At 32.9% G+C, this 26,705-nt stretch overlaps 1 protein-coding gene across 4 annotated transcripts in view; it reads right to left on the bottom strand.

Moving 5' to 3' along the window:
• LOC145322035 (uncharacterized) overlaps positions 1-26,705 on the bottom strand; it is a 76,879-nt gene that overhangs the window by 44,743 nt on the left and 5,431 nt on the right. The window contains exon 2 of one of the 4 annotated variants that reach the window (XM_080163783.1): positions 7,938-8,017. In XM_080163783.1, coding sequence (XP_080019909.1) covers positions 7,938-8,017 — 80 coding nt within the window. Of the gene's footprint in view, positions 1-6,595; positions 6,639-6,695; positions 6,760-6,901; positions 6,982-7,937; positions 8,018-26,705 lie in introns of those variants that run through there. The other 3 variants (XM_080163782.1, XM_080163785.1, XM_080163784.1) reach the window with 3 other exon arrangements.

Here is a 26,705-nt window from a genome sequence, read left to right as displayed (position 1 = left end):
CAAATAATAATAAGGTTTAAAAATACTGGTTTCTTTCTTATTTACAATTACAAATTATAAAATAATGTTGGTTGCAGGTTACTGGTTATCATGTTATGGAATGATGACTGTTGGTTTCTTATTTACAATTAATAATGATGGTATATATATACAATGCTGATGACAATTTAATGATGTTTGATGGTAGTGCTGGTGAATATTATGGTATATACAATGATGATGACAAGTTGATTGATGATGGTTAATTATGGTAGTGCTGGTGAATATGAATGATGATCTGGTTCTGTTGGCCAGGATGTTCAGGAACAGGAATGGGGACTCCTGTTACACCGTTAATAATATAATTATAATAATTATTATTATTAATGGTGAAACTATTATTTACCCTGTTCCCCACTCCTGGGGGCCCATCGGCGCCCCGAGGGCCCCTTGGTCCAGCTGGCCGGCCGGTCCTTGCGGACCTCTCGGTCCACGTCCAGGTTCCTCACCAGGCTGATCAGGGGCAGGGGCAGGAGGCGGGGCAGGAGGATGGTCAGCTGGCGGTTGCGGTGGTACACCAGGAGCAGGATTAACAACCTGATCACCAATGATGATCAGGTTCTGCCCTACATTTCCGGCCTGCCGTGGTGCACGACGTACATGGGCGCGACGTACACGGGCAGGCTGGACAGGCTGGGCACCACCGACAGCAGGTTCAAGGGCTGCAGCCCCTACACGGACCATACTCCTGGTTACTGGAGGCATGTTGAATGAAATTTGTTGAATATGATGATATAATTTGATATGATGATAAGAATAAGATGATACTGATAGGGATGACTGTGGAAAACTGAAGAATAAATTAGAAATAATAGATTAATGATGAACTGTGGAAAACTGTATAAGATGACTGGTGTTGTTGACTTGTTGAACTTGGTCTTGAAGGCTTCGTATATTTGAGTAAACTAAGTTGTATTTGACCGGAACTCAGATATTTATACTAAATCTCCGCCCCCTTTGGCCTTTTCTTCCGGTCATCATACGACGGATTTGCGAGAGTTACAATGGTTTTAACGTGGTTTTAAGATTTGAATTTTTATGATATAAAATATAAATTTATTAAGTATAACTATATATATAATCGTTTTACGTTAATACAGTTAATTTTGTAAGTATAACTATATACGGTTTTTTTTTACTTCAGTTGAAAGAAATCGTTTTTACTTTCCGGTCATACACTTAAAGCCGGGATTAATAAGTCTTTACTATATTTGATAACTCTTACTCTTAGTAGAAATTATAATTGTACATACATCCTATATCCGTAAAATTGTGTTTAATACTATTTTAATATAATCTTGAAAAAATAATATTTGAAATAGAAATCATTTAAATTTATGGGAAAGAAAAATCTGTAAGAAATATAAATGCAGGTGTTAAAACCTTATAAAAAGAGGGGAGAATTTCATTAGATTGGTTTAGCCTGGTGGTAATGGTTAGTTAGAAGGAGGGGTGGGGGAGGGAGATAAACAACAAGATTTAATTTCTCACGGAAATACATTTTGATTTTTGTCTGTCTATCTTTTATGTTGCTTCAGAAAATAGATATTTATCGCATCGTATTATAGACATATTATAGACATTTTCGTTTTTATTTATGTAAATAAATCAGAAATAGCTTCGCTTCAAAAGTTAGTTTCTATAGTTTTACTTTTAACATATTATAGACATTTTCGTTTTTATTTATGTAAATAAATCAGAAATAGCTTCGCTTCAAAAAATAGTTTCTATAGTTTTACTTTTAACATATTATAGACATTTTCCGTGGATTTTAATTTTTAAAATATATCTTTAGTTTTTTTTCACAAAGCCGTAATTTGTCGATATAAGTCGATTTAATTTTTTTTATTAAAAAAAAATAGATATCATTCTAGAAATCTACATACAAAGAAATAAAAACTTGACTTAAGTACTCGTTTTTATGGTAAATAAAAATATCGTCTGTACTTTCCTAGGAGTTTTATGAAGGCTTTTTGACCAATTATACAAAGTAGTAACCAAATTTAGATAATCACTTTAATAATTTTAGTTCTTTCTTTTTGTCTGTCTATCTTTTATGTGTCTGTACTAATAGATCTCGCTAACCCCCGGCCCCAGCATCGCATCATATTATAGACATTTTCCGTGGATTTTAATTTTTAAAATATAGCTATAGTTTTTTTTTCACAAAGCAGGATTTAATACATTGATACAAGATGGGGGTGGAGAATATCGTAACCACTGGTATATATGAAGGGGTACGGGAGGGGATGGTGGGGGGGGGTGGTTGGAAGATGGGGGTGGAGAATATCGTAACCACTGGTATATATGAAGGGGTACGGGAGGGGATGGTGGGGGGGGGGGTGGTTGGAAGTGGTTGAAATTTTAGTACATTAAATATCCGTAAGAGGATGAATATTTCAAATTGTTTTTCATTTTTTAAACTTTCATTGGTCAGAAAACAAATAAACACAAATGAAATTTAAAGTTTTACAAAAATATTTTAAGAAATGTTAACTTAAGTTTGATATAAATATAGCTTTCATAAAAGTCAGTAATTTAATTTAGACCAACCAAATTGACTGGAAGTTAGGTAAGATTGATTGTATTTATTTTATATGTTCCAACTAAAGATTTTAGTTCCTGTCTTTTATGAAGGCTTTTTGGCCAATTATATAGCAATTAAGATGAAGATATGATATAATGATAGTACCCAAATTTAAATAATCACTTTAATAATTTTTAGTTTTTTCTTTTTTGTCTGTCTATCTTTTATGTGTCTGTACTATAAATAGATCTCGCTAACCCCCGGCCCCAGCATTGCATCATATTATAGACATTTTCCGTGGATTTTAATTTTTAAAATATATCTATAGTTTTTTTTTCACAAAGCAGTAGTTGATTAAATTTTTTGATTAAAAAAACATAGAAATCATTCTAGAAATCTACATACAAAGAAATCATTGATATATAGAAATAAAAACTTGACTTAAAAGTACTCGTTTTTATGGTAAATAAAATTAACATATCTTCGCTTAATCGCTGTACAATATTTTTTTTTTGGGGGGGGGGGCGGGGAGGAAAAATTTATGTCACCTGATTAAGGAAGGGAAACTGGAAGGGTCAACTTAACTGAACTCACATGAGAAATATGAGATCTTCATACAGAACAATAATTTTCTATAATTAGGGTCAGTTTGTCCGTCCGTAAAAAACGGATAGCTTTTTTGGTAATTTAGGCATTTGATTCCATCGACTATTCTGAAACTATTTAAGTGTTATTATCCGTTTGTTATACAGTTTCAGAAATCGTTTTAATCTTACAGAACAATAGCTTTTTTATAATTAGGGCTGGTCAATCCGTAAGAAAGCGGATAGCTTTTTTCATTTCTGGTAATGTAGGCATTTGCTTCCTGTATCCGTTTGTCATAAAGTTTCAGTACTAGTTTTTATGGATGTTTTAATCCTTGTTAATATTCCCCAATATACAAGGTATATTGATAAAAGGGTCAACTTAGTCACGTGAACAAGGACAATATACATTTTAACCCCCCCCTTTCATATTCATATTTGACTTGCAACTTTGGATGGAAATATAAATACCCTTTAGGATTTAACTTTCACTTGACCTATACTCCCCCCCCCCCCCCCCCACCTCTTTTAGCAAAAGTTGACCGATGACATATCATATCATATATTAGGGGAGGGATCTTTTACAACGAGACTTAAATAAATATAAGAAGAGTAAGTATTTAGAAAAAAATAACCTATATAATACTAATAGGATACTAGTTCAGATATTTCTTAATCTTAAGCTACTGACCAAAAAAACAAAAATAACAACACGGCACAAATTTTAAATGTTGAATGTGCGCGTCTGTTTTGATCTAGCTGGCCTTTACAGGGTAGCTTCTTATAGTTTAATTCGTATATTTATCTTTCTTTTTTGCTTTTAAAAATTTATGTATTTATTAATGTTAAGCTTCAGACAAAAGCCAACAAAAAAAAACTTTTGCTAGAAATATGCGAAGGTTCCGTGATCATATGAACAGGCTATTTTATTTGAGAAATCCACTATTTTTTAAAAAACTCAAATTGCCCAATAAAATTAAACGGTCTAGCTAAGTTTTTGAAAGGGATAATTAGTGATTTACAACGATATCCTGGCCGTATGAAAATGTATAGCTATTTCAATATTTATCAAATACCTATTTAACCCCTTTCTTTCACACGTTTAACCCCCAGTATGAAAATTAGGGAATTTAGCAATATTTGGCACCAATTTTAATATTTTGAAGCCGTAAATTAGTTTTTGAAACTAACGATATGACTGCATTGTCCCCTCCCTTACTCCCTGGCGGCTATGCCCTTAAAAGCGATTAATGTGGGAGATAACCTCCCCCAAAATAGTTTAAAACCTTCCGGGAACTATAAAAAGCCTCATTATAAAGAAGAACTATTTCCGTTCAGCAGTTAGCGATATCCTTTGCTACAGACAAAAAAGCTTACTCTTTATATAATAGGATTGCAATTATATTTTTTTTAGGTCTCAATATAAAGCTTAGCTCAGCTACTATACTGGTGCGGCTGCCGAGCTCTTATTTTTAAGTTTATAATTAATACATTATAATCTTTGCACTTATAAAAGCAGACCAATTTAGAAAATCTAATTTTATAAAATTTGTTGCTTTCTTCATATTTTAAATTTGTTCCTTTAACCCTTAACGGTCGGGGGGGGGGGGGGGGCGTTGAACGCCCCCCAATCCGGTTTTTTCTATCTCATTTTCTGTGTGTGAAAGATAAAGAGCCCAAACTGCGTGACTTTTTAAGTTTAGGTATGACACATAACTGAGAGTTGGAATTTTTTGAATATCTCCATCCTGGCGGGCACAGGATGCCAGCAAACCTGGCAGGGTCATCCAGGTAAAGAGCAAAAATATTTTGTTGACTTAAACAAAGCATTTTATCATACCAAAATCCAAAAAAAATCCTCTAACAGTACATCCTTATATAAAATACAGGTGTTCAAGTCACTTTCAGGTTCCAGGTATGATCCTGCAGGTCCTGATCCTCCAGGTCTCCAGAAATCTTTAAAAGGCTCCTGTGGCCTCAATTTTTAACTTAGAGACTTCAAATTTTAAACTTAAGCTTTTCTTACATGTCTACATAACGTTTTCCCGCCGACTGCCGACTGCGGCGGCTGGCAGCTGCCAAGTACAGCTGCGGCCGCTGAAATTTATATTTTGACATTTCAAATATAAAATTTACATAAAGATAAACATTTTCTGCAAAAAAAATTGTTCTTCTAGCTTCAAAAATAAGAAAATTACAGCCGTTTGAAATTTTTAAGTAAAAAAGGACCTAAAAACAAAGGTTGTTAAATAAAAGGGTGAAGGAAGCGAAAATTGACTTTGACTTACTTAAGGTCGGAAATTCATCATAACACATGGAACTTGTACAAAAAAATTTAGCCCTCTAGCTCTAATAGGAACTGAGATAATATGGGGGGGCGTTGAACGCCCCCCCCCCAGACTGATTAAGGTGCGGCAAGGGGCCCGACTGTTAAGGGTTAAAGGATGTTTTTTTATTATTCTTTAATAAAATAAAAAAGATTATCAATTTAATAAAAATGAATAATGTTTAGCAAATATAAAAATCTATGAATAGAGTGAGATGAATAGAAATAAAAACTCACTTTTCAAAGCAGATGATACAAACATGTGGTGCTTTTCCTTAAATCAAGTCTTAAACACTTAGATCCCCACCCTCTTATTTTCTAAAAGAGAATATTTTCATGGGTGGGTGGAAATTCAGGATCATGGAGTGCTTTCTACATCCTCTTTAAAAAAAGCCTATATCTTTGGTAACACAATCCTGCGGGGCTGCCCTGTACCCGACCCAACATGATATGTGTATCATTAAGAAATATCCAATATTTTATTTTATTTTTAAATAAGGAAGGGGTGGGGACTGTGTTTAAATGTTTGACAAGGCACTTTTTACCAAATATAAAAAATATGCATAGTCATTTTGGAATTTTTAATTTGTCAATAAAACCATAATATTTAATATCAAAAATAGGCAATTTCCTACAAAGTTTTTTGTATATCACATACCTTTCCTCTTTTTTTATTGCAAAAAATCATTAATAAATAAGTTTTTTTTTCTAAAAGCTGACATTTATGTTTATTTTTCCTGTGGATAATATTGTTCCCAATCAGATGGATAATAATAGTCTTGACTCTATATATAGTCAGATATAGCTTACCTGTTTATCTTGGTGGTACAACACTGTATCCTCTGGATAATATTGTTCCCAGTCAGATGGATAATAATAGTCTTGACTCTATATATAGTCAGACATAGCTTACCTGTTTATCTTGGTGGTACAACACTGTATCCTCTGGATAATATTGTTCCCAGTCAGATGGATAATAATAGTCTTGACTCTATATATAGTCACACATAGCTTACCTGTTTATCTTGGTGGTACAATATTGTATCCTGTGGATAATATTGTTCCCAGTCTGATGGATAATAATAGTCTTGACTCTATATATAGTCAAACATAGCTTACCTGTTTATCTTGGTGGTACAACATTGTATCCTCTGGATAATACTCTTCCTCTGATGGATAATAATAGTCTTGACTCTTTATATAGTCAGACATAGCTTACCTGTTTATCTTGGTGGTACAACATTGTATCCTGTGGATAATATTGTTCCCAGTCTGATGGATAATAATAGTCTTGACTCTATATATAGTCAAACATAGCTTACCTGTTTATCTTGGTGGTACAGCATTGTATCCTCTGGATAATACTGTTCTCAGCCAGATGGATAATAATAGTCTTGACTCTATATATAGTCAGACATAGCTTACCTGTTTATCTTGGTGGTACAACATTGTATCCTCTGGATAATACTCTTCCCAGTCAGATGGATAATAATAGTCTTGACTCTATATATCAGGGTGGGTTCATATCGGAATTAGACAAAGCGGGGATATGCAACAGATAAAATTAACCTTAAAAACATTTCTGACCAAAAAAGAATTTTAAAAAATTGAGTTTTAGAACACGACCACTTAAAAATATAATTCATTACTTATTAGTATGCAAAGACGACATTCAAAAAAATTTTGAATCAGAACTATGGCTTCATGGTGCTCCCTGGAAAGGCCTTGAGGAGCTGAATCAGGAACTTTTGTCCGTTTCAAAATATCTCGTTCCTAGCCTTAGAAATCACTAAAAAACCAAAAAAAATTAAGGTTTATTGAGATTTGTCCAATTTATAGAGGTTTTTTAGATTTTCTCAGGCTAGGAACGAGATTTTTTGAAACGGACAAAAGTTCCTGATTCAGCTCCTCAAGGCATTTCCAGGGAGCACCATGAAGCCATAGTTCTGATTCAATAAATTTTTGACTCCCATTTACAAATAGCTATACAATTGAATGTCTGGTCGTCAGCGGTTTTAAGACTTAGGATAAATTTTAAATCATCCAGAGGTGTATTATATCTATATAAATTGAGTGCAGATCCCCGCTTTGGCCTCAGAAAAAAAATGTCCAAAATCGACCCACCCTACAGTATATATAGTCAGACATAGCTTACCTGTTTATCTTGGTGGTACAACATTGTATCCTGAGGATAATACTCTTCCTCTGATGGATAATAATAGTCTTGACTCTATATATAGTCAGACATAGTTTACCTGTTTATCTTGGTGGTACAACATTGTATCCTGTGGATAAAACTCTTTCCAGTCTGATGGATAATAATAGTCTTCACTCTATATATAGACAGACATAGCTTACCTGTTTATCTTGGTGGTACAACATTGTATCCTCTGGATAATACTGTTCTCAGCCAGATGGATAATAATAGTCTTCACTCTATATATAGTCAGATATAGCTTACCTGTTTATCTTGGTGGTACAACATTGTATCCTCTGGATAATACTCTTTCCAGTCTGATGGATAATAATAGTCTTCACTCTACAGACATGAATACATTAAACTTTATATAATTCTTGCAAAGAAAAAAAAACAAGGATGTCAACATCAAAAAACGAGTTAAGATGAATATCAAGAAAATAATATTAAACCACCTCAAGAACTAAAATATAGATAGTTTTCCGCGAATAGTAAAATGAAAAAAATATTAGAATACTTATAGTTTTATTGGTACGGAAAGACGACAGGCCCGGGCAAATTTTGTTAATTTTATTCAATTAATTATAATACAAAAATTATCTCTAATACTTTACAATATATGATTTTTCAGTATGGCCTAAAACCGGCTATAATCCATTGTAAATTAATTGGATTAAAAAACCTACTAGAATATTTGTTCTTGACCTTGCACGCCGCGCATGCTGTCCTTGTCTTAATTTTCAGAGAGAGAGAGAGAGAGAGAGAGAGAGGGGACCATGGGCTGTTCACACTTGTCCCCAAAGTTTCACAATAACGTTATCTTATTCGTTGGCTTAACAACTTTGGGGACTTTTATTTAATCAATTGGATTATTGTGTTGAGTGTTCAAACGTTTCAACCATTAGTTTTAATCTACAGAAAGGGTAATTTTGTGTAACATCATTGGTGATGAACATCAATTTATCGGCCATTGTCTTATCCCTTTAGACCCCTGGTTAATTTAATAGCAACAGGAAATAAATTGTGTGATGTTATCAAATTGAAATAAATTTATCTATTCTAATCAGAGTATAACACTGTTTATATCATTAATTAGATGCTAATTAAAAGATACGAATATGTATGTACGAAAAAGTATTTGTTTGTTTTTTAATCGAAGTTTTTCTATAATTAGGGTCCGTCGGTTCGTCCTTCTATTTTAAACATGTTGAATTTTTAACAACAATTTTTTATGTGATATAATCATCCGATTGGTCTGATTTTTGGATTACTGATTCCCATTATAACAAGGTACAATGTTATAAGCAAAGCAATTCTATAATCAAATCCTAAAGTTGTAAGTATGTTCATAAACATTGTTATGTATTCAAACAGTTTTGCTACAAATTTACCTACAATTTTGTTTAAACTTATTAATCATCTTCTGCTTATTTAGTTCTGACACAATACTTTCATACGGACAGACAGATATTTTGAATTATAGAGTAGATTCGCTTCTAAAAATTTGGAGGTGGTTTAAATAATTGTTTGTATTTACAATATGCAAGTTAGTAAGTATATAATATCATATTATAGAGAAGCTACACTTATAATAATGAATTAAGACACCAACGTACTATATATGTAAGGTGGCATTCGATAATGGTTTAAATAGGCTGTAAAAACAATCATTAGGATTAAAGCCTACCTATGAGAATAAGCTTATTTGTCAATAGATTTATTGATATTGTCATCAATATAAGACTTACATCTGTTAGAGGATAAATTGCTTAAATAATATAGATTTATTTTAAGGCCCTATAAAAGTGAGAACTTTTAAGTCAACTATTTTATCTTTGTGTATTTGTTTGCCCACCGCCAAAACGATGTGGTTCTCCTTTACAGTAAAGCTTCTTATAGTTCCAAGGAAGGTTTAAAACGATTTTGAAGAATAAAAACGCAACTAGAAATATACCCCACCCCATTTTTTTGCTAAAATTGAAAGTGAGGGGACGACTTTCCCCCCCTCCTTCAGTCAAGTCCCTCAAGAGGCCTCTTGGGGGCTTTGCCGCATAGTACCGGAGAAAAAAAAATCTGCAGAAAAATTAATTGGGTAATAATTGAAACTCTAACGTGTTGGTAGAATTGTAAGTTATGCTCTTAATCTAAAACCTCTTTTATGTCACCAATATAAAAAGATGTCAAGACCTATTCCAGAGATTTCTATAGCATTTATATTTTGCTAAATAAAATAATATACAAATTCGTAGATATAAACATTAAGAATATTTTAAATTTAGTGATAATCTTACATATTAACATTTAGAAACTATATATATAATCTGCCTTTTAAATTTGCCAATTTTTCCTGTAAAACAAACATAAAAGTATAAATTTTGTAAATTATTGTTGGTGGCGTCTAATGTTTAAATTAAGCCTGAAATTGAAAGGCGACAACTGTTATCATTCATTTATCTTGAGAAGGTGGCTCTAAATCTACCGGCTACTCCAGTGTTTAGTAAAAACAGCCATACTTTAATGCGTAGCATCTCTTTAACTCAGGCCTATACGTTTTGCTGTCAGACATAACACCAGTGACTCACAATTCACTAAAAAGAGAGCACTTACTAAAATCAGAAATTCTTAATTCAATAGTCTTTGGTACGCTAAAACTTATGTAATTGACTTCTATAACAGCTGATTGTTCTTTAAAAAAAATAAATAAATAAAGCAGGGTTTCCCCCTTCTAAAGCTCTCTTTATTCGAGGGTTAAAATCTACATTAGCTACGGGGAGGTATTTATCTTTAACCCCTTTTTTTTATTTTATTATTACAAAACTAATGGCTTTAAAATAGCCGCGAAGCGGCAAAAAATTCTAAATGTTAAAACACTTATAATTTACCTTGACCTAGGAAAGTTAATTATCAAATAGAATAATGGATTTATTTTTACTTGGATCATACACCAGATTTTCATGTACTCTAATAAAGTGATACTCCCTAAATAACGATATTACCTAACCCCATCCCCCTTTACTTGATGAACGAACCGACCAATAAATTATATCCATATTATCATGCTAAATTGGCATTTTTCCCCTGTCAATATATCCACGTATATATCTTATTTCCATTAATAGAATCAATGCTAATTATTCATTCTGTTTTCAAAAGTAAAAGTACTTTTGATTTACATTTGTTCTAGCCTTATTAAAATAAATAACAAGGATGACAAAATCGTTAAGGGCAAAGCTTAAACAAATTAATCTGTTTAAAGTTTCGGCATTATACCTTGACTAGTTAAAAAATGACATATCAGTGCAAGATTTAAAAGGTATATTATAGTTTACTGTTGTTTTTCCTAGTTGAAATAAAGACAACTAGCGGCCAAGCACCTACATTAGATCTTTTCATGAAAATACTCTTTTTCGAATTTTAGTCTTCTGCTAACCTAAAAAGTTACTTTAGGAGCCTAGAAATACATGTACAAAATTTCAGCTCTCTATCTCTACTGGCGACCTAACGCCAGGCATGTAAAATATCAACAGATAACGGTAGCACGGCGTTTTCAACAATATCTCAGCAATGTGCAGGTTTTAAGCTCTTCTGCATATTTCAATTTAAACACATAAGGGCAAAGATATATTATCCCAAAAATCTTTTGTCAAAGTCTACTCTACACCTAGCGCCAGTCAGTTTTCTAAAATCATGCATTTTATACCTGTGAAAATAGAAATCGCCAGCGCTAGGTGTAGAGTAGACTTTGACAAAAGATTTTTGGGATATTATATCTTTGGCCTTATGTGTTTAAATTGAAATATGCAGAACACCTAAATTCATCTTCCAAGCCATTCTCTAGGCATTTTAATTTTTTTTTATGAAATAACGGGATTTCAAAACTGCCCTTTGAAAAGGCCTAAAAAATATCTTTTTTTGTCACTTTTTTCACTGCTTATAGTTACAACTTATTAAGATATTATGCTCAGTTAAAAAAAAATCGGCGCCTCCAGCACCAAAACCGGCAAAAACTGGCAGTTAAACTTCTGTGCCCCTACTTGCCCCCCTCTTCGGCCAACAGTAGTTATCTCAAGAAGTAAAAAAGATATCAACACAGAGAAAGAAAGCTTTTTAAATAAAACTGAACTAAGTAACTATTACACATTTAATTTTTAGGCTTTCCTTCTAGGCGCTTGTGGAGCAAAAGACCCACCAAAACACTAATAATATGAGTTCTGAGCTTATTTTTAAAGATATCAACCGGATTTTTAAGTAAAAACTTTTGTACCATAATTGAACTCAGTAACATTTACAGATCTCATTTTGGGACTTTCCATCTAGGGGCTTGTTTGTCAAAAGACCCCAAAAAATAAAAATGTGAGTTCTGGACTTATTTTTAAAGATATCAACCTAATTTTTTTAAGAAAACTTTTTTCACATAACCAAACTCAGCAACCTATACAGATTTCATTTTGGGACTTTCCTTCCAGGTGCTAGTGGAGCAAAAGACCCCCAAACACAAAAAATATGAGTTCTGAGCTTATTTTTAAAGATATCAACCTGATTTTTTTAAAGAAATTTTTTTAAATAAAACTGAACTCAGTAATGATTTGGGACTTTTCTTTTGAGGGGCTTGTGGAGCAAAAGACCCCCCAAAACACAAAAAATATGAGTTCTGAAACGGAAACTTTTTTAACATAACCGAACTCAGCAGAGGTGTCCAAGCTTTTTTTTTTGGGGGGGGGCACCCCCAAATTCGTTTGGGGGGGGGGAGTAATCCCCACTTTATCCCCCCTCTTGGACGTCTATGAAACTCAGTAATGTTTACAGATTTCATTTTAGGACTTTCCTTCTAGGGGCTAGTTGGGCAAAAGACCCCCAAAACTAGAAATATGAGTTCTGAGCTTATTTTTAAAGATATCAACCTGATTTTTTTTTGAAAACTTTGTTACCATAGTTGAACTCAGTAAAATTTACAGATTTCATTTTGGGACTTTCCTTCTAGGGGCTTGTTTGGCAAAAGACCTCCAAAAACTAAAAATATGAGTTCTGGACTTATTTTTAAAGATATCAACCATTTAGGAGGGGGTATTTTAGTAGGGGTAAACAATTTTGAATACCCCCCCAAAATAAAAAATCTTTAACAAAAAAAAATACCAAATATTTAATAAAATTTAAATTACCCCCCCCCCCTCCCCTCCAGGCAAATTTTACCCACCCAAAAAAAAAGCTTGGACGCCCCTGCTGAGTTTGGTTATGTTAAAAAAGTATTCTTTAAAAAAATCAGTTTGATATCTTTAAATATCAGCTCAGAACTCTTACTTTTTGTGTTTTGGGGGTCTTTTGCTCCACAAGCTCTCAAAGGAAAGTCCCAAAATGAAATATGTAATCATTAGTGAGTTCAGTTTTATTTAAAAAATTTTCTTTAAAAAAATCAGGTTGATATCTTTAAAAATAAGCTCAGAACTCATATTTTTTGTGTTTTGGGGGGTCTTTTGCTCCACTAGCACCTGGAAGGAAAGTCCCAAAATGAAATCTGTATAGGTTGCTGAGTTTGGTTATGTGAAAAAAGTTTTCTCAAAAAAAAAATTAGGTTGATATCTTTAAAAATAAGTCCAGAACTCATATTTTTAGGTTTTGGGGGTCTTTTGCCATACAAGCCCCTAGAAAAAAAGACCCAAAATGAAATCTGTAAATTTTACTGAGTTCAATTATGGTAACAAAAGTTTTTAAAAAAAAATCCAGTTGATATCTTTAAAAATAAGCTCAGAACTCATATTATTAGTGTTTTGGTGGGTCTTTTGCTCCACAAGTGCCTAGAAGGAAAGCCTCAAAATTAAATGTGTAATAGTTACTTAGTTCAGTTTTATTTAAAAAGCTTTCTTTCTCTGTGTTGATATCTCTTTTACTTCTTGAGATAACTACTGTTTACCGAAGAGGGGGGCAAGTAGGGGCACAGAAGTTTAACTGCCAGTTTTTGCCGGTTTTGGTGCTGGAGGCGCCAATTTTTTTTTTAACTGAGCATAATATCTTAATAAGTTGTAACTATAAGCAGTGAAAAAAGTGACAAAAAAAGATATTTTTTAGGCCTTTTCCAAGGCAGTTTTGAAATCCCGTTATTTCATAAAAAAAATTAAATGCCTAGAGAATGGCTTGGAAGATGAATTCAGGTATTCTGCATATTTCAACTTAAACACATAAGGCCAAAGATATAATATCCCAAAAATCTTTTGTCAAAGTCTACTCTACACCTAGCGCTGGCGATTTCTATTTTCACAGGTATAAAATGCATGATTTTAGAAAACTGACTGGCGCTAGGTGTAGAGTAGACTTTGACACATACTTTTTGGGATAATATATCTTTGTCCTTATGTGTTTAAATTGAAATATGCAGAAGAGCTTAAAACCTGCACATTGCTGAGATATTGTTAAAACCGCCGTGCTACCGTTATCTGTTGATATTTTACATGCCTGGCGCTAGGTCGCCAGTAGAGATAGAGAGCTGAAATTTTGTACATGTATTTCTAGGCTCCTAAAGTAACTTTTTAGGTTAGCAGAAGACTAAAATTCGAAAAAGTGTATTTTCATGAAAAGATCTAACCTACATGTATCTAGGAGTACTTGAAGGCGGGGAGGGGGAAAGTGGACCATCAACCACTTTATATTGTATTTTCAAAAAGAAAAACACTTTTTTTGGGTGGGATTTCTTTTCATATTGGTTCAGATGTTAGCGAGATCTTTAATATACACACACACAGAAAGATATATTTTACTTTATTATAAGGACTAGCGGCTACGCCCCTAGAGGCCTCTAGTGGCACTTTAAATGTTTTTGTTTGTTAAAGTTAATTTTTTATGTACGATACCACCTTATTTGACGTTGAAGTCTCCCAGATTTTAAGAAAATTTTCAATTTTTTTGTCATTTCTTTTGGGAGGGTGGTAGTACCCTCCCCAAAAATAGTTGAAAACCTTCCCAGGACATATGAGAATCTACCCTAAGGATAATACTTGATTTAAAGACTGCAAAAAATGTAATTGTATATTTGCTACGTCTATAAATATGAAATTGAAAATAACATATTCTAATAATTATCTTTAGATCTTTTGTGTGTAAATCATAAAATTCTTGGCTTTAAGAAATATTTTCTAATTTTAAAATAGATAAAAAGATTACATAGAAGGAATGAGAAAAAGATAGGTAGATAGACAGTAAGAGAAAGAAGGGGATTTGCATCAGAAAACAATGTCATTAAACGATTAAAAAACGTTCCAAGATTTGTTGCTTTATAAGAAACTAGCGGATACGCCCCTAGAGGCCTCTAGTGGCACTTTAAATGTTTTTTGTTCAAGTCTCTACGATACCTCTTTATGTTGCGCTCACGTTTTTACGATACTTCTTTATGTTGCGTTCAAGTCTTTCAAATATTAAATTTTTTTTCTATTTTTAAAAATTTCTCTTGGGAGGGTGGTGATACCCTCCCCCAAAATAGTTGTAAACCTTTCCGGGACCTATGAGAAGCTACCCTGTTAATGAGAACCCGATCGATTCAGCGGTTAATGAGATCCTTCGGTACAGACACACAGACAAACAGCCTGTTACTTTATTATAAGGATTGCTAGGCTAGAAGGAGAAATTGGAGATTAGATTATATGCCCTGTCCTTTATTAAAGTTTTTGTTAATTTCATTAAATCTTAATAGGTTTATTTTAGCTAATAATATAAATCCGCAGAAAGGGTAGGTAATATTGATTATCATTAATATATCATCAATATTGTAAATGTTGTACATCAATTTATCCTTTATTGTCTTATCCCTTGATATCCCTGCTAGGTCCCCCTTACTGAAAGGTATTCGTGCAGAAATGTTGAAGAAGTACATACACAAAGGCCAAAGGAACAAATAATTTTTGTAAAAACTTTGAAAAGTACAATATTAAATAATAAACAATTATACTTACACTAATTTTTACAGTCAATTAACGTGTCTCTTCTAGAAAACTATTTTGAAAAGTGCTTTAATAGTTATTTCTCGTATCGTATTATAAACGGCTTTCCGTGGATATAGAATGTACAATTATAAGATTAAAACTAGTTTTTTTAGCCCCGAGGTGCCGGAGGCACCGGCTAAAAAACTGGTTTTAATCTTATGATTGTACATTTCTATATTCGTAGAAAACTGGATATTATACGATGCTAGACATAGTTTTTTCGTATGGATGAGAACCGGTTCCTATCCACCGGATTCGAATGAATACGAGAAAAAGTATTCTTAGGCCACTGTAAACTACTGTACACACTAAATTGTATGATAAAAACAAATTTATTTAATTTTCCATGATTATTTAATCTTCATTATGCTACAGTACTTAAAAAGTTAAAAGTGTAAATAAAAGCATAATATTAAACTATTTATAGCTGATTTGAAAGCTAGATACTATCTTTATAGATGAAATGAAACAATATAAACAAGGTATGTATGTAATGAAAATTTGGGGTAATTCAATCAGCTAAAAATCAGAATAAAAAATTGTAATACATATTTCATTCAATAAGATTTTAATATTCTATTCAAAAAATCTTATTAAGGGTCTATACGTTCGCCTGGCACTTTAATGATAATGAATATAAACTTTAAAGCTATTTTATTTATCCCTTGCACTAAAGGTCTGCAGTAGCTGATAGATATCAATTTATACGTTAGTGAATGTGTCTAGAGCCAAATGATCAGGAATCCTAAGGGATACGACAATAGACAATACATTGATGTACATCCCCAATTATGCTAAACAAAATTACACCTACTTTAGATTTAAATTACTGGTAGAAAAGTGTGGACACTACTAGTTTATAACCAACCAATAATAATTCAAAAAAAGGAACTCAAAGTTTTTGAGCCAACAAAAAAGATAACAAAAATATATAATAAGTTTCACTAAAAACAGTATACAATACACATTATACATGCACAGTAAACTTATTCATAAACAGATAATTTGATTTTAGTATTGGTCATCAAAAACAGTACACAATATACGTGCACTCTAAGCTTATTCATAAACATATAATTCGTCTACAGTATTGGTCGCCAAAAACAGAATACTATGCACGTGCACTCTAAATCTTTATTTATAGCCAGAACTGCAACTCTTAAGATATTAAAATAGCATTGAATTTAGATAAATATATAGACCATTTACTTGTATGAAACTTTAGGAGTAAATCACTAATATCTTTGACTCTATGGGTACTCTAAGAGTATATACTCTATTACATGGCGTTACATGTAAAGCATTAAAGACTTGAGGGATCCTATGATTTATAGAACAAACCATGCATGTTTAAAACTTAGAATATTGGTTTTAGTAAATGTGTCGTGTGTAAACTTGTATTTAATTTTAATTGTCTACTACATAAAGGCTTACAAAGGATTATAAATCAGGACCATTATTATAAGCCAGGCTGGGTTAGGCATACGTGAGTTCTTTATGTGGAGGGAGAGGACAATTGTGTTTGATTTAAATCTACAGCACTTTTTTTTTACAGTTATAGAATATTTGTTAAAATAAGTTGAGAATATGATTATTATTTTCAACTATTTCTCCCATTTTTATGAATGTTAGGATAGGGTTTCCGCCAAATAATAGCGTTAAACTGTAACTGACTTTCCTGAAAATAGGAAGCAGTTGATAATGTCTATTAAAAATGACATCATACATTAGAAATGACCAATTATAGGCCATTGTAATTGCTTTGAAAATAGTGCATATCGGTTTAGCGGTTACTGAGATTTTAAGCCTTATCAAGACAAACAAACAGACGGTTAGATAATATGTTATAAATACTTTCAGTCATAGTGGGAATCTCCTTTAAATACGTAATTATATCTTTCTCAACTTAGGTAAACTTATCTCAAGCATAGCCTGTCCTTAATATAAAAACTTAAATTGCATTTAACAAATGATTTAATTCTTATTCGTATTCTTGCTTTAATGAAACAAAAGGAAAGGTGAATAGATTATTAGATACTCAATGCAATTTTTAATAACCTCACAGTTTAATATTTTAAAAAGCTCATTTTTTTATTTTACAGCAAAGATACTTCTATATCACCAGTGTCGGTAATTGACTCTAATATAGATTTTTTTGTGCTTTACCTAAAAGTACCTACCGGGCACAGACCCCACCTCCCTATATTTGAAATTTTATAGCCTTACTATTGCGGGGGTCCCTTAATTTGCACAAAAAATCACTAATAATAAAAAGTCAGCGAATTTACAGGAATCTTAAGGCATAAGACAATTAACGATAAATTTGAATTCACACCAAACGTAGGAGTCCCAAACGTCGGAGTGGGACAAACGTCGGAGTGTTTTTTTTTTGAATTTTGATTTTTTTTATACAACCCCCCGGTTATTTTAGGTTAGGTTATAGGCCAGGGGGCCGAGCGCTGCGACTAGGCAGGCTAAGGGGCCGGGCGCAGTGGCCATAGTCATTTTTTTTGTAGACAGGGGTTTACAATTTTTTTAAAAATTGTCATATTATTGAAATAGCGGACATTTCTAGGGTTTACTTAAACAATGTCCACTCCGACGTTTGGGACTCCTGCGTTTGTCCACTCCGACGTTTGGGACTCCTACGGGTAGGACCATAAATTTGAGTAAATCGCAATATCTATTAACAAATTTATCCCTTCTGTAGGATAAAATTATTAGTTGAAAAGTTTAGATACATTTAGTTTGGAACCAATCAAATAAATTTTAAGAAGTACCCAAAGGAATTGAGCCATCACTAAGATTGAAAGGTTATAAAACTATGGGTATCATTGTAATTTACAGTGCAATGTCCCCTCCCTCCCCAGAGTGTTATATTTCCTAAAGTTGACAACTGCAAGCAAACAGCTGACAGTTCTAATTCAAGAAATGTAATATTATATTCAGATTAAGTATGTAGAGAACATTAAAGCAGGGATGGAGGGGATATTGGGCTGTTTATTACGAAGTTCCCAAAATTTTATAGTTTTGTTTTCATATTCATTGGCTTAGCAAATTTCAGGACTTTTATTGAATTTTGATTGGTTGGTTCATTAAGTTGAACGTACAAACCACTAATTGTAATCTACAAAAGGAGTATTTTTTTTTGTATCATTATTGGGGATGTACATCAATTTTTCGGCCATTGTCTTATCCTTTTACATTCCTGGCGGTGAACATTAAAGCACTTTGTCCTTGTCGAGTCTACTCTTTAATTTACTCATGTTTTTTTTTCTCTAAAAGTACATCCTGTAAATATCATATTATATTGAGATGCAAGGATTTTTGTCTGAAGCTTTATATCTCAATAACTACTAACCCGATTGGGTACTCTATTTTAAATAAGCTTCACATAGCTTCCTGTAAAGAATTTAGGCTATTTTATTTTCAGATTTAAGTAATGGGAAAGTTTTGGGCTATCATTCTCTGCCATTTTAAATACAAAGCCCCTAGATGCTAATGGCTTAGGCGCTAGTACTTCTTGCACAGTAAAATTGCAGTCAGACAGACCAATTCAAGATTATTTTGAGCATTTCCCAGAAATACCTAACATGGCTCGACAGCCGCTGCAGATGTATTCAGAAAATGTTTTTTTTTTTAAATTTGAATTGTCAATCCAAAATACCAGCGGCAGCAATAGACAGCCAAACCATTTTTGGATAATATCTAACGGCAGCTTGTCTCAATATACAAAGTGGCCAGCTATCCCTACAAGAGGGGCGTCTGCCAAGCACTGGTAAATACTGGATACTACTTTTAAATCAAATAAAATTTAGGATCTAATTATTAGATAGTATGTGCTTTGCTAAGTCTGAATTGATATCAATTTGATGAACACGTCGAAGTGCAAAGTGTCGAAGCTGTGTACAAAAATATTTTAATTGTATTTCATCTTGTAGAAGTAGGATATGTAGATGGTATATCAAACATTTTAAAATAGGTTTTCCAAAACTTTCATTTAAATTATTTAGGTATAAATGATTGCCAGTTAATCGTAGACAAACTTATAAAAAGTACATTATGTCATAGAGAAATAAATATCATAGGCAAAGAGTATCTTTGCTTTAAGACGTATTACCATAAGAATGCCATGACGTAAAAGGCCTTTACGTGATGGAAGCTGGTTTTTAAAAGTTGAAATCAGTCTATCCTTTAATTGATATATCAGTATTAAACTTGGTTTAAACAAGTATATTTGTATCAGCTAAAAAGTTAGTTTGTCAAATTAAGATTCTTATATTTCAAGCAAGTATACAATGGCCGATAACACTCTAATTGATCCCCAATGATAACACAAAAATTACCCCTACTGTTGATTACAATTAATAGTTTTAACGTTTGGACTGGACACTCACTTAATAAACAAACCAATCAAAATTCATTAGCAGTCCCCAAAGTTGTTAAGCAAACGAACAAAAAACTTTTTTATAAAACTTTGGGGACTATTGTAATGAACAGTCCATTGTCCCCTGTTTTCAAACATAGAAAAATGGGATCTTTATTCTTTTTGGAGGGACAGTCGGTAAAAAAAAGTTTAATAGGAGCTACACAAATTATGTTAATTCAAATGGTAGTGACTAAGATACTGGAAAATTTTAATACAGACCTTTATTTTACAAGTACTATTCGGATTTTTAAAGACTTCATTACTCAGCGAAATAAAATAAGAATTTGTGCCAACAGGGATCCTAAGGGATAAGATAATAGACAATAGATTCATGTTTATCCCTAATTATGATAAACCAAATTAGCCCGCCTGAATTCACAGACTTAATTTGTAGAGAGAGGGGGAACAATGGGTTGTTTATTACACAAGTTCTCAAAGTTTTATAATAACGTTTTCTTATTCGTTGCCTTAATAACTTTGGGGACTTTTACTAAATTTTGATGGTTTGGTTTATTAAGTTGAGTGTTCAAACGTTTCAACCAAAAATCTGCAGAAGGGGTAATTTTGAGTTTCATCATTGGGGATGTACATCAATTTATTGGCCTTTGTCACTTATTTATAACCTTCTATTATTCGCATACAGAAAAAGAGAAAAACCTAGAGGGTGGATGTGCAGAGCACTCCCCCTCCCCCTATCATGGAGCGGGGTGGGGGACTAGGGTTAATAAATTAGTATATGTAAATACCATCTGTATTCTAGGCGCACATGCGTGTATAGTGTACTTTTGCGTTAAAAGGACAGTCGCGTATTAAAAAAAATATTATATAAAAGATAAATGAAACTAATTTAGGTATTTTATCAAACAAAATCTTTGGACTAAGATGGGCGTGTACAACGAGCTGGCCGCGCAAATGTTCAACAATGCAGATTCCAAATGCGCCGGTGGTTTAACCCATTAGTGCCGAGTGCCACTTTTATGGGCCGATCGAGCTGAAAATCTCAGGGAAGCTTTATAATGGTAAAAACAGAATTCCAATTTTTTTGTTTTGCTCTAGTGGCGTGCACAGGAAAGTTGCAAAAAAACCCGGTTCGGCCTGGCAATAAATACCAACCAGGCATTAAGACCCGTTTTGGGCAGTTTCCACCGGCATTAAAACCCGGTTTTGTAGTAAAAACCCGGTTATTTCGACCAAAAATTGAAAAATGTAATTTTTGAACCCCCAAAGTGAGATGAACACTTTTTAGAACTTTGATACGATCCGAAATTGAAAACTACACAACCTCATGTAATCTATAGAGCTACAAGTAATATACAAAGCGATTTATATCAAATTTAGTGTTTTGGCTATAGGTGCCGCCATTTTTGGTTTTTTGTTGTTGTTGTCAAAAAAGATCTAGTAGTAAAACCGGGTAATACAAATTTCAGACTCCTGACTCCTGTGCCAAACCGGCTTATATAGGGCGTAAAAAAACGATAAAATAATCATATAAAAAAAATAATTTTAATAAAACAAATTCACAAATAGATGTACTTGTCAATAAACTTTAGATTTCACGAAAAAAATCAGCATCTTTACTATAAAAACAAAAAAGTTAGATGGGGTATTTTGAATTTTCATGATTTTCAAACTTTGTTGATCTATACCGGCAAACGGAAGTAAGCAAAACTGCCTGCTCCAGGGGGAAATAAAAGCCAGGGTAGTAGAGGGGGGATTCATACTGAGAATGATGCAATTATGAAGTCGGAAACTGTTTTTTTTACATTTTCTGGATTCTCGACTAGGGCCCACTAAATCTAACCTCTGTAGGTGAGGTAGAGTTATGCAACTTGCTGGGGATACTGTTAGATACATAAGTAAGTCACTAGAATAGACTAGAGCTCTCTATCTGAAATGGCTTGGCCGTAGTACTCCAGCAAAGTGAAACAGGGCAGATTTTTAGATGTAAAAAAAGTCAAAAACCGTGAAAATTTGCAAAAATTTCTCGGTTCTTGACTCCAGGGACCCATATTGAACTTTAAAACTCATTTTAGACTATGGTAATAGGTAATAGGTAAAGAACAATGTTCTAGCTCAACTGTGGTCCAAATAAGAGCCTCCGTGTATAAGGGTAGCTTGAAAGTTGGGCGAATTTGGATCCTGTGGTTACTCACGTTCCTAAGGAAATGTGGCCACCTAGCATCCCGATCTTAATTCAATGGACTTCTGGGCCTGGGGATACTTTGAATCATGCACCAATAGACATGCCCATACCACAAAGACCTCCCTCATTGCCACTATCAAGGAGAACTACGCTAGCTTGGACAGGTACATTTTGACCTGGACCTTCCGGTGGTTGAGGAGGCGGGTAGAGGAGGTGAATAAGGCTGGCGGCGATTTTATTGAATAATCTAATAGTCATATACCTATTTTGCTTGCCAGTTTTTAAAATTCAATAAAATCTTTAAAATTGACGATTTTATGTTCATTTGTTTAGAAGTTAGAATTTGTCCGGTCTTATTTGCCCCACCCTGTATGTTTAAATAAAGTCATTTTAATCACGCAATCAATTAATGACCAAACAAAGAATAGAAAGAGGATTATATGGAGACCACATAACATGTAACATGTTACCTTCTTGTGAACCTACGTATAAACATTTGTTGAAAAACAATTTAAAGGTTTTGAGCATTATAAATTATATCTAATCAACATATTTCTTTAACAAATCATTAGCCTATAATTTATTTAAACTATTGACATCAACAAAATTTAAATTGGTGGGCATAATTTTCCATTATTAATCCTTCACTGCCCCATTGCAAAACACTGTGCAATATGGACAAACTATAGTTATTCTACCTATAATGATATTACTAAATGGTCTTATGCTCAATAAGCTTATTAAATTGCGTAGCTAAATAATCTAAAGTCAAGGAATGTCCTTTTGTACAAAAATTGCATTCTCAACATGCAAACAGTGTAAGTTCAACAATTTTCTTATCAACCACCAGCTTATGGCAGGAAGCGAAGGGACATTGGGCTTTTTATTACATAAGTCTCAAAAGTTTTATAATAACTTTTAGTAATTCGTTGACCTAACAACTTCGGGGTCTTTCATTAATTTTAATTGGTTGGTTCTGTAAGTTGAGTGTTCAAAAGTTTCAACCACTAATTGTTATCTAAAAAAGGGTAATTTTGTGTATCATCAATATGGATGGACTTCAATTTATCTGCCATGGTCTTATTCCTTTAGATCCCTGACCTTATGCTTAACATTATCAAGGAACATAATATGTATTTTGAATAATTATGACGAAAACATCAACATTTCAAGAGTTTATGACATACAATGAACTAAAATTTCTTAAATGAGATAATTACTTTGTTATTAATGCAAAAGTGCAATAAATAGCGAAAATTATGTATTAATTGTTTTTAAGTACTTTATTAAACATTATTTTTTGTACCCTTGATTTATTATGAAATTGTTATTATAAGAGACATGAACATCAGAACTTTTTATGCTATAATTATATTTATATTTGGGTACTTATGCATATTTTCGTTCTTGTTTTACTTAGGGATCTGAAGGGATAAGACAATGAACTATAAATTGATATACATCCCCAATATTAAACAAAATACTCCTGGTGGTGCAGCCACTTTAGACACTGCCGGTTTTGAACTAATCAATCAAAATTCAATAAATGGTGCAAGTATCTAAAGTTTCTGAGCCAACGAATAAGATAAATGGGTATAAATGCAATTAACAGCCCAATGTCCCTTCTCTCCCTGATTTTTCTTTAGTTTACTGAAAATGTTGAAAATGAGAAATAGGAAATAAAGGGAAATAAACGCATATTCAGACGAAATAGAAAAATTTTAAAAAATGTTTTCTTTGTTCTTTTGAAGCTACTTGTAAATGTACATGCATTACAAAACTTCAACATACATACAATCATCTTTAAAAAAAATTTTGTCCCCGGGCAACGCAGGCACAGCTGAATTTGCTGCATTTTTAAAATATTCTCAAAATTTTTAGAAACAATGTAATCTTCTAGGACATGGTATAACCTTCTATAAAAGTAAAGGATATCAACCTGTATGTCCATCTGTGTGTCTGTTTGAAATGAAGGATTTTTAACCGCTTAACCGATATGGCCCTCTTATACAATTTAGCTTCTCATAGATCCTTGCATTTTATAACTATTTTAGTGTGGGTTCCAACTCCCACCCAAGATAAATCGAACCTAGAGAAAAAGGCCCATTACTCCCGATTTTTTTTACTTTACAGCCAAAAGTGAAAATTGGAAGGGAAGTCAACACCCCCCCCCCCCCTGAGTATAACTTAATCTATATGTTCACGTTAACCTTACTCCTTCCTGTTTATCTACAGAAGTGTTAAGCTTATCTTGGTACATTTTTTTCGAGATGCAATAATACACAATACATATATGATGGATATATAATTTACATGGATATTATGACAGGGAAACAATTATCGTCAATTTAGCTGCTATTTCCCCTGACATTTATTGGTTAGTTTGAGTAGGAGGGTATGGGGGAGATTTTTTTATTTTATTGAGCTAGAAGCTTCTCTTTCATACAGTATATGATAATCTGGTGTAATGTCCCAGAAATATTACATCCATTGCTGCAATAACCCAAGATTGGTCACATTGGATTAAAATAACAAACTGACTCAAAATTGTAATCTACACACTTTGACTTCCTAAATTTAGGAAAAGAGGTATTCTTTATTCTGATTTTTTTTTACTTTTTACTGCCAACTTCCAAAAGCAGATTTTTACATATAGATTTTTGAAGAATATACTGTAAATATTTTTTTTTATATTGTTTATTTTATTACCATCTAGTATTACTTCAAGAAACCCATGCCTGCTACGAAATGGTACTCTAATATTGACTTAAACTTTAGCCCTAAATCTGACTACATTACAGAACAATTAAATATACAGTAGATACTAATATATGTATAATATCTAAGAGTTTATAACTTTGTCAACCATCTATCTTGTTGTGTAATTAAATAATCTTCATCTTAAAAGGATGTAATAATTTTTTTTGACAGGGTCTATTTTAATTTAAAATTCAGACACAGTGTGACCATAAAATGTAATCATGTATTTGTATTGAGAAATGTTCAATCTTTTACTTTCCAGGGAAAAGGATTTAGATTCAAATAAATATGAGAGAAAATAAAAACAGACTATTATGAAAATTTCAGAACAAGATCTCGGCAGCAGCCAATGGTTTGCTATTTTCACCTCAGTTATAGGCAAATTAATAAGGTTCGAATTTTAATCTTCTAAATAGTTTGAAGTGCCCATCACACATGATACTTCATTACCTTACTCACGCTGTAATTCTCTTAGAATCAGCAGTTTAAGTGTATACCTATATATCTATATACAATAAGATATCAATTGTTTCTAGGTATCCCTATCTGTCTAGGTCAAATTGGAAATTAATTGTTTCTAGGTATCCGTATGTATGTATGTATGTACAATAGGTTATCAATTGTTTCTATGTATGTCTATCTGTTTAGGTACTATATTATTTCAATTGTTTCTGTGTGTACTTATCTGTGTATGTGCTACCTATGCCCTTACTGCCACTCCTTCAGTCTTTTCTCAGTGTCAAATCTTCATAGACAAAAATAGATAAGAGGCAAAAAAAGAAACTATATAAAAACGCCAATTAATGACCGGTGGATTAGAACCGGTACTCAGCCATACTGAAAATCATTTTTTAATCTTATAGTTTTTCATTTTTATTTGATTAATTTTTATATGGAAATAAGGACATAGTTAAAATCATATTAAATTCACATAAATTATCTATCATACTGATTGAACAAAATAGAATTTTAAAAGAGTTAGATTTTTTGAATCTTTATTTAGTTAATCTTTGAAAATATATTTACATGCACAATGCGATTTGGCAGAATGCATTGCAAACCATCCAAAAAAACTTTGGGTTGCAAAGGGGGGGGGGGGGAGGTTAGCAGACAAAAAAGCAGTGGGGGTGAAGCATTTAGGTGATAATAACATGAAACTGGAAAAATCTGGTTATTATTCACCATGACTGCTGCAAGTGGGTGTAAGTGTGTACGCAAATTTTATTTTGGCTAGAATGTAGTTGCGCATAGAAAGACAGCGTAATAAAATGCAGCTTTAAAACTACATAGGAATTGATATAGATTATACGTGGATATTGTCACAGGGTAAGAATTGTCGGCAATTTAGCTTGCTAACAAGGAACTCGTTTTTTGGTCAGTTCATTCATCCAATAGAAGGGTAACGGATAAAGTAAAGCGGGTGAAAGAGGAGAATCGTTATTCTAGCCCGCTGCAAGTTTCACTTTATTAGAGAACATGGAATTCTGGTGTAAGATCCAAATTATATTCATTTACAAAGGATAGACCAAAATACTCAGCTAAGTTTAAGCAATGAAGTTTAATGATAAACAACCATTAATTCTTTCAATTCTTTCTTCAAACTATCTCCCCCCCCCCCCCAAGCTTATTTTTACAATAACATTCGGGTTCACTAAACTCCACAGGGCCTTATACCTGCGGGCCTCTAACCCTAGGAAGATCTTCTAACCTTCAATATACCCAACCTAACTTAA

Source organism: Acartia tonsa, chromosome 6, assembly GCF_053477335.1.
Source record: "Acartia tonsa isolate MP-2025a chromosome 6, ASM5347733v1, whole genome shotgun sequence".
NCBI lineage: Eukaryota > Metazoa > Arthropoda > Copepoda > Calanoida > Acartiidae > Acartia > Acartia tonsa.
This window is presented reverse-complemented; position numbering and strand designations above follow the sequence as displayed.